This window comes from Poromitra crassiceps, assembly GCF_964638095.1.
Source record: "Poromitra crassiceps genome assembly, chromosome: 8".
In the NCBI taxonomy this organism is placed as follows: Eukaryota; Metazoa; Chordata; class Actinopteri; order Beryciformes; family Melamphaidae; genus Poromitra; species Poromitra crassiceps.
This window is the reverse complement of record NC_139629.1, coordinates 16,781,484-16,790,045: the sequence shown is the minus strand read 5'-3', so window position 1 is coordinate 16,790,045 and position 8,562 is coordinate 16,781,484. Positions and strand designations below refer to the sequence as shown.

At 44.9% G+C, this 8,562-nt stretch overlaps 1 protein-coding gene across 1 annotated transcript; it reads right to left on the bottom strand.

Moving 5' to 3' along the window:
- Positions 1-3,172: 3,172 nt before the first annotated feature.
- On the bottom strand, positions 3,173-8,227 carry ptges (prostaglandin E synthase). Its single transcript, XM_083640971.1, has 3 exons — positions 8,013-8,227; positions 7,800-7,882; positions 3,173-4,496 (listed from the first exon to the last, which is right to left on the bottom strand). The coding sequence occupies exons 1-3, from the start codon at positions 8,160-8,162 to the stop codon at positions 4,247-4,249; spliced, it is 483 nt and encodes a 160-aa protein (XP_083497097.1). The 5' UTR covers positions 8,163-8,227; the 3' UTR covers positions 3,173-4,246.
- Positions 8,228-8,562: the final 335 nt, after the last annotated feature.

Here is an 8,562-nt window from a genome sequence, read left to right as displayed (position 1 = left end):
ATATCCATATTACAGCCACTATCAAAGACTATGAACTTCTTGATAGAGGCTGAATTTATCTCCATTGTACAATCAGCATTTTGTTCCCTGAAAACATCCAATGAAAGCTGACAAAACAAGCTCAAGTGTTTGAGGTGGAACTTCCTGTACTATAAAAGCCTCTGATGCCCCGAAGTTACAGGCAGGTCCAGGCCAGGGGCCACACCTCTGATGCCCTGAAGTTACAGGCAGGTCCAGGCCAGGGGCCACACCTCTGATGCCCTGAAGTTACAGGCAGGTCCAGGCCAGGGGCCACACCTCTGATGCCCCGAAGTTACAGGCAGGTCCAGGCCCGGGGGCCACACCTCTGATGCCCACGAAGTTACAGGCAGGTCCAGGCCCGGGGGCCACACCTCTGATGCCCACGAAGTTACAGGCAGGTCCAGGCCGGGAGCCACACCTCTGATGCCCACAAAGCTACAGGCAGGTCCAGGCCGGAGACCACACCTCTGATGCCTACGAAGCTACAGGCAGGTCCAGGCCGGAGACCACACCTCTGATGCCCCGAAGCTACAGGCAGGTCCAGGCCGGAGACCACACCTCTGATGCCCCGAAGCTACAGGCAGGTCCAGGCCGGAGACCACACCTCTGATGCCCCGAAGCTACAGGCAGGTCCAGGCCGGGGGCCACACCTCTGATGCCCACGAAGCTACAGGCAGGTCCAGGCCGGGGGCCACACCTCTGATGCCCACGAAGCTACAGGCAGGTCCAGGCCGGGGGCCACACCTCTGATGCCCACGAAGCTACAGGCAGGTCCAGGCCGGGGGCCACACCTCTGACGCATCCACAGGATATTTACACACCCAAAATACCATCTTGTCATTAGCATTCTATTTGACCCATGCTGTATTGTATTGTAATGTATTTCATTCAGAGCAGAGGATTATCCCGTACATCAACACCTCCCATGCACCAAAGAGTCTGTTATGCGGTCACGCTTCTTTCGTTGAGAAAGAAGTGGATGTTTAGACACAAAACATTCCACAATTATGAAACGTTCCTTCTCTGCAGTTTGGAGTTTAGTCATCGTTGGTAGGAAAATCACTGGGAATGGTAATCGTTTTCAGCTCGGAAAGTTATTTTAATTAGAGCTGCCAGCCGACAAAAAGAAAAGAAAAAAAACGTGTTTCATTTAATGAGAAAGGACTTATAGAGAATGAGAGAAGATGTGCTAAATACAAACAAATTGTTGTGTCAGATAAACGTGAAGATGCTGAAACATTGCTCTTCCAGATATGGGATGTAAAACTATGGATAAACACAGTTAAAGGAACAGTTCACCCAAAAATGAAAATTGTGTCCAGTCACCATTAACTTCAGTACAGTACAACTGAAGTCAATGGTGACTGGTTTTCTCTTGAGTTGTGCTGGCAACCTCCCTGTGTGTTACAGTATATGGACACACTTCACCTGTGTTTCAACTGGCATGAGGGTGAGTATAGATGACGACACAATTTTCATTTTTGGGTGAACTGTTCCTTTAATCCAGTGATTTGGGGGTTCATTACCCCCTTTCCATGATTTCTGAATCCAAGTACCCCCTTTACCCGATTACATTTTGCTTAGAAAACGTCTAGAGAAAGCTAGAACATATGATGCAATGAATGAAAGAATGATGATGATAACCCATTGAAGAATATACCATTACAAAATGAGAAATGCAGTGAAAGAGTTGCTTTTATGTCCTCATGAGCAGATTTATTTTAATGTTTTATTTATTTTCATTTATTCTTCCATTTATCCATTTCCCCCTTTCTCTCAAGTATCCCCTGTAGTACCTCCACGTACACCAGTTTGAGAACCACTTGCTATGGGTCAACACCCCTCAATAAACTGGTTGACATGTGGACAGTGCGAGGGTGAGGAGTGAGGAGGACCACCTGTCTGCATGACTGAGCACCGCCTGGACAAAGGTTTCTATACCTCTGCTCGGCCTCCCAGGCCCCGGCCGGCGCCCCGGGACGTTCAGTGGACTCAGTTCAGACCCAAGGTCTTACATAATAGGCTGAGGAATGCTGCAGCTTTGGCGTGAGCTCCTGGATCATCTCAGACACACACACACACACACACACACACACACACACACACACACACACACACACACACACACAGTGAGGCCCTCTCCCTTCACTATCGGAACACACCATGTGTCTCTGGGATGGGGCCAAGTCAACAGTGGGATCTCTACACTGAAAGACAACTAAATTAATGAACAGATGATTTGAATGTCATGTCAGTGATTTAGCTGACTCGTTACATTAATTGACTTAATGTCTTTATAAAGAATGATCTGGTCTGGAGTCAAAAACAAGCACGATGGAAAGCCTCCAGCGAGGAAAAAAAAGACTAAAGGCTTGAACTGTAAACACAGTGTCAGTGCACTCGAAATCCAGTAACGGAGTAGAAGCTTGAAAACTAATAAAAAGTCTTTATTTGTGGTGGCTCAGGGCCAGCGAGTTTGAACCATGAGGTCTTCATCAGAGCGACAGATGGCTCCACAATGAGCAAGTCCCAATTGAAACCTATACTACAGTACAAACCAATCAAAGACAACTAGAACCAATCAGACACAACTAGAAGTGCACTCGGAAGAGCGCAAACTTCTGCCAAGGCCAATACTCCAGTCTATGCTATTATGCTAATTTTGTGAGTCGGATCGGAACCTTCACCCACATCCCTCCAGCCACTCCCCCTACCCAGCTCTCGAATCACAACTCTCTATGATCTTCCTATCCCTAGTCTCGACGCCAGACCCATGAGAGATACACTACGTTACTGCATGCTGCAGATCTCTCTCTGTATGCGGAGCGCAGCGATTCAACGTAATATTTTAGTCTGGGGAGAGACTATCCTATCCCTAGCTATGGCCTTTTTTTCCTAGCCCCGCCCCCTTCCTTGACCCAAATCGGATCAGATCCGTGCCCAAATTGAAGGGGTTCTTCCTCGGCTGTGGTTTTTCTGTAATCCTGCTAAAAGACAAATAGACAAAGGGGCACCGAAAACATGACCTCCTCGGCGGAGGTAATCAAGGCTCATGCAAAAACACAGCGGAGATAAGAAAACACAAAACATCGCCTTATACATTCAATGAAATAATTTAATACAATACTTAAAATCGCCACAAAACAGATGATCAAACAGAAAACCACATGGCAGGAATACAAAACTTCACAATTCTGTATTTCATGATCTTTCCCTCTCGGTTGTTTTTCTTGGTCCAAAACTCGGGAATCCAAATGAAGTTGGAAAATGGTTTCACTGCAATTTAAACTCAGCACACACATCACTCAACAACACATCATAAGTCATCAGGCCGGTATCCATTCAGCTTGTGTTGAATGTAGCAGCGGGTAAACAGATGCTGACACAACAGATGAAGTACAGCTTAGAGGAAAGAGAGAAACCCCCCCAGGGGCACGGCAGGATAACTGTGACGTCTCTGTGTGGTCTGTGCTGTGTCAACACACGAGGCAGAGCGCTCAATACAATACTCGGAAATAAGGCTGTGGTGGTTTAAACCAGTGGTTCTCAACCTGGGGTCTGGGGACCACCAGGGGGCCTTTAGACAGCAAATTAGTTAATTTTAAATGTCAGTATTATTTCATTTACAAGAAGTTAACACAATTAGAGAATGTGGAAGAATGACTGTTTTGATCATAGCCTCACTGTTATCGACCTACAATGCAGACATAATAATAACATAACTGTATAATAATAATTAATAATAACAGTAATAATAACAACATATTTTCAGATTTGGCTCTGAGAGATGCAATCTCCTCAAGTGGGGGTCCGTGGCTAAACTAGGGGTCCTTGACATGAAAAAGGTGGAGAATCACAGGTTTTTAAACGAATGTCCGTCATTCATTCCTGATCCCATCGGGTCCTTTCATCAAGACCAGTAACAGAAGACAACACAAACAACAACCTTCAAACAACAACAACAACAACAACAACCTTCATTTAAATACACATGGACAGTAAATAACACTAATCTTCACTTCAGATAACGTCCCCAGACAGACAGGGAGATATTCTCACATTTTAACGTTAACTTATTTTAACTTATAACACGATAATACAACATTTCACACACAGCCCAGCATCGATGTAAAGCACACACCATATTGCACTCTCACTGCGGATCTTCTTAGAGGTACTCCTCTCCGGTTTCCTGTTACAAGTCCAGTCCCTGATTTCGGGATGTTTAGGCGTATGTGGAGAGTGTAAACAGAACCTGCAGCGCCATGGATATGCACGGCACCTGTCCGACGGTGTAGGCCAGAGAGCGGGTGGGCGCCCGCAGCGCCAGCAGGTAGGCTACAGTGTGCACCACCCGGGCTACGACGAAGACCACGAAGTGAAGCCGCGCCACAGCCAGCGACGGCCCGCTCAGGGAGTACACGGCACCCAGGAACAGGAAGGGGAGGATGTTCTCCAGGTCGTTATGGTGCGCTCTAAGAGAGGAAATATAAGCACAGTCACTACACAATAGGCACATACTTAGACGTTTTTTTCTGCGCTTTTCGTTTATTAATTTTATTGTCTCAACTTTTATCAATTTGTATTACTTTATTTTTATTAAATTTTTATTGCACTTTGTACCGCACCTTGCTTCTGATTAGTGCATTTGTACCTGCTTTGTGTTTGTGTTTTTACCTGTAAAGCACTTTGATCAGCCTGTGTCGTTGTAAATGTGCTCTATAAATAAAGTTGACTTGACTTGACTTGACTTGACATGTGCGTGCATGCACACCAGGGTAGGGAATGAAGGGGGGCTCAGGGCAAATTGCCCGTAAGAAAAATCAAAAATTGCCCTTGGAATTGGGATGACGGGGGCTTTTAAATGCCCCCGTAAAATAAAGAGTTAACTTGTTGTTACCCCGCTGCACACACATGAACATATATGTGTGCACGCACGCACGCACACACACACACACACACATACACACACACACACACACACACACACACACACACACACACACACACACACACACACACAATTTGATAATGGCGCCTATCGGCCGCGACTCACTTTTCTGTCTGTGAAATCATGAAAATCAAATCAAATGACTTCCAAAAAGCACTCCTTGGAGATGTATTCTGTCACTGTGTATTCCGTATCGCAGTGACTCAATCAATATCAATAGTGACTTGACAAAAACACTGCGTGGGGGTGTTATAGCCAACACTGTGCGTTCTGCAATTCAAGAGTAGTATGATATTGTAACGGCACAGGCGAGGCTGGTTTCGAACCTGACGTCTCCAACTTACAAGCCCAACACGTTAACCATCCGACCAAAGGGACAATCCCTTTGGCCAAGGACGAATGTGCTCGCTTTATCCACCCAGACCCCGGATCGCTACAATATTATGTTCCTGTATTCATTCAATTTAATTTGAATGAGGCTATTTATAAGACGTAATGATGCAACGTCAGACTTCAGCAAAGTGCTCTGACTGAACTCTACTTCAGAACTGATCCAAAGTCTGTGAACTTCCTGAACTACCGACAGTCCTCCTGCTTCCTCTCCGCACACAAAGACAACCTCTCAATAATATTATTCTAAGAAACCTGCCCTGAAAACCAATCAGATTTGTGCAAAAACAACATAAAGAAAAGGATGTTGAGAACATTATGTTGAATGTAACTGCATGCAAATACAGAATTGTTTCCTGCTATAAATTCAGGAATGTCCCCAGGGGGCACTGACAGGGAGGAAAAAGAAAGGAAAAGCATCAGCTTTCCTCGGTATAACAGCTCATTTCCTGACAAGTTAAAACAAAGCAGGGAGCCGTGCCTCCATAAGCTGCCAACATGAGGTGCACTTCATGACAGGGAACAAACGGGCCTTAGGCTTAGCTTATCTACTGAAGTGTCAACACTTTTGCTTTAGGCCAAAGGAGCAGTTTGGAAAAGTACGATGAAAAGTTGTGTGAAATATTAGGCTATAATGAAGTACAGTGGTTCTGTAGGCTACAACGTGACATTTATTTATTAGCCTATTATTATTATTATTATGGTAAATGGTAAATGGCCTGCATTTATATAGCGCTTTTATCCAAAGCGCTTTACAGTCAGTAGGTACATTCACCCATTCACACACCGATGGCGGCAGGCTACCACGCAGGGTGCTGGCACACCAACGGGAGCAATTTGGGGTTTAGTGTCTTTGCCCAAGGACACTTCGACATGCAGACTGGAGGAGCCGGGAATTGAACCACCGACCTCTTTTATCCAAAGTGATTAGTGGACGACCCGCTCTACCTCCTGAGCTACAGCCGCCCTTTATTATTTGAATACATATCTTTGTAGTTAGCATTGTAGATGTGGCGTCTAGAGGCAAGTTATTATTATTTTAATACATATCTTTGTAGTTATCATTTTAGATGTGGCGTTTAGAGGCAAGCCCCTTTACATACCAATTACCAACTTTAAGCATAATGGACAAAAGTGAAAAGAACAAGCCCTGATGTGTTTGTGATTTGGTCAGTCACACAAAGAAGGTGGGTGTGGAGAGGGAACCTCTCTATCTCTGGTACACGACAAAGCACTCTAGGGTCAAGTTACCCCGTAGAGAGCAGAGGAACAGCTTAAGCTGAACCTAATAGACCCTTTTCACAGTGGCCATTTTGTGTCCAAAAGGCAGGACCACCACGGGGGCAAGCAGAACACTAATGAGGGTTTCCAACTTCCATAATTGGACGTTTTGAGTGGGTCACAAATGTGTGCATGAGGAAAAAAAATCTACTCATGGATGCTGGCATCCGCAGCACAAATGACTGTCTTTCAGAGGCTGTATGTAGCAGGCTAATTTTTTAAAGCCAGGGTGAAGATACTGGTATGATATGAAACTAGCAGACCCTAAGGCATCCTTGGTTTCCACATGCCATGCCAGCTTGTTGCGAAGGGGGCTAAATGACGCTACAAAGTTAGGCTAAATTCTGAAAATTGGGTGGCGACTTAATAAGGAAAAATGTGGGTCAGGAGGCTATAAGACTTGAGAACCACTGTGTTAGGTTACAGCGAGTCGAGCTCCACCCAGCGGGACGAGCTCCACCCAGCAGGGCGAGCTCCACCCAGGGTGAGAAGGAGGTTCACACAGTCAATGGTTGACAGACACCCAGAGTTTTACAGTAGAGAGGCAAGTGAGAGCTGCTGCAAACAGCACTACCCTGCCTGGGAGGGACAGTGTGTGGTCATTTTAACATTGAGCAGGTTGACACCACTTAAATGGATTTCAATTCAGAGAGGAGCAGTTATGAAGCAATTCTCTGCCCCCTACTTCAGTGTTTCTACAGCTTGGTTACAACACATACTAACAACTGTAGTTGTTGTTGTTGTTGTTGTTGTTGTTGTTATTATACTTATTAATATTCATATTCATAGAGCAAACTGTGCAGTGCCAAGCCACAGGGATGACAGAATCTTCTCCAAAAGACAGAACCTTTCAGTAGTATCATCCAATTTACAAATCATAAAACACTCAATGACTGAAATATTATGGTTAACGTTCAGGCCTAGAGCAGGTGATATTCAATAGGCAAAAAAAAAATTGCATATAAAATGTTGTCAAAAAACAACTTTTTATTTATTTATTTATATATTTATATGTATATATTTATTTATTGTCAAAAAACAACTTTTTTATTTATTTTTATTTTTATTTTCAGAATTATGGCCTATGCTATGTAGGCTGATATTTACAGCTGCATGCTACATAGGTTTTGAAGTGAAATCAGACTCTCTCTCTCACCTTCTGCAGCGCTCCACGTACGGGTCCTCTCTGTGGAACTCCAGACCCCCATGTCTCAGCGAGTCCTCCGGGTTGGCAAAAGCCTGAAAGACAAACCAAAACAGGTCACGCTTTTCCTCAGTGAACTCTGCGGACATTATGGTGCACCTTTATGCGCTGTGTGTATCACTGCCTATAGTTCATAAATTACTTTGGATAGAAGCGGCCACTCACCTTTTTACGCAGCCTCACTTGTCCCGTTATTATCGCTAGGATGTACATCTTAACCACAAGAAGCACGCCGTAGAAAACAAAACATGAGAACACTTCATTTCTTATCATCATTGTTTGTACGGTATTTTTGTTTCGTCTTCGTTGTATCATCCGAGGTGAAGTGTGTAGGCTACTCAAATCAAAGATGTAGCGGCTATACTAATAGGTCCGACTGACATGCGTGCCTCTGTGAAAGTGAGTGCGTGGCGAGAGTTTTGTAGCGTCGGTGACGCCCCCACGCCCACTCACCCAAATGATGACAGACAGGAGAAAAAGGTCGGAAGAAAAAAGAGATGGAATTTTCCCCCATTGGAGCAATTAAACGGGTTATCCCGTGTGTATCGTGTGTATCCCTGGATTGCAGGTGAAGCATCGTGGCACGCTTCGATATGTGATGTGGTGAACAGTGAACACCGCGCATGTCTCCCCGGGGTATGGTATTTACAGCAGGCCTGCCCCGCTGGGTGTGACTGAGTGACAACCCGAGTGTTGTTGAAATTAGGATTTTCAG

Coding starts and splice junctions, on each gene's coding strand:
- ptges (XM_083640971.1), bottom strand. CDS start 8,162: ATGATACAACGAAGACGAAACAAAAATACCGTACAAACAATGATGATA. Junction 7,883..8,012: donor AAGTGAGGCTGCGTAAAAAG/GTGAGTGGCCGC, acceptor TTTGTCTTTCAG/GCTTTTGCCAACCCGGAGGA. Junction 4,497..7,799: donor TACGTGGAGCGCTGCAGAAG/GTGAGAGAGAGA, acceptor TTCCTCTCTTAG/AGCGCACCATAACGACCTGG.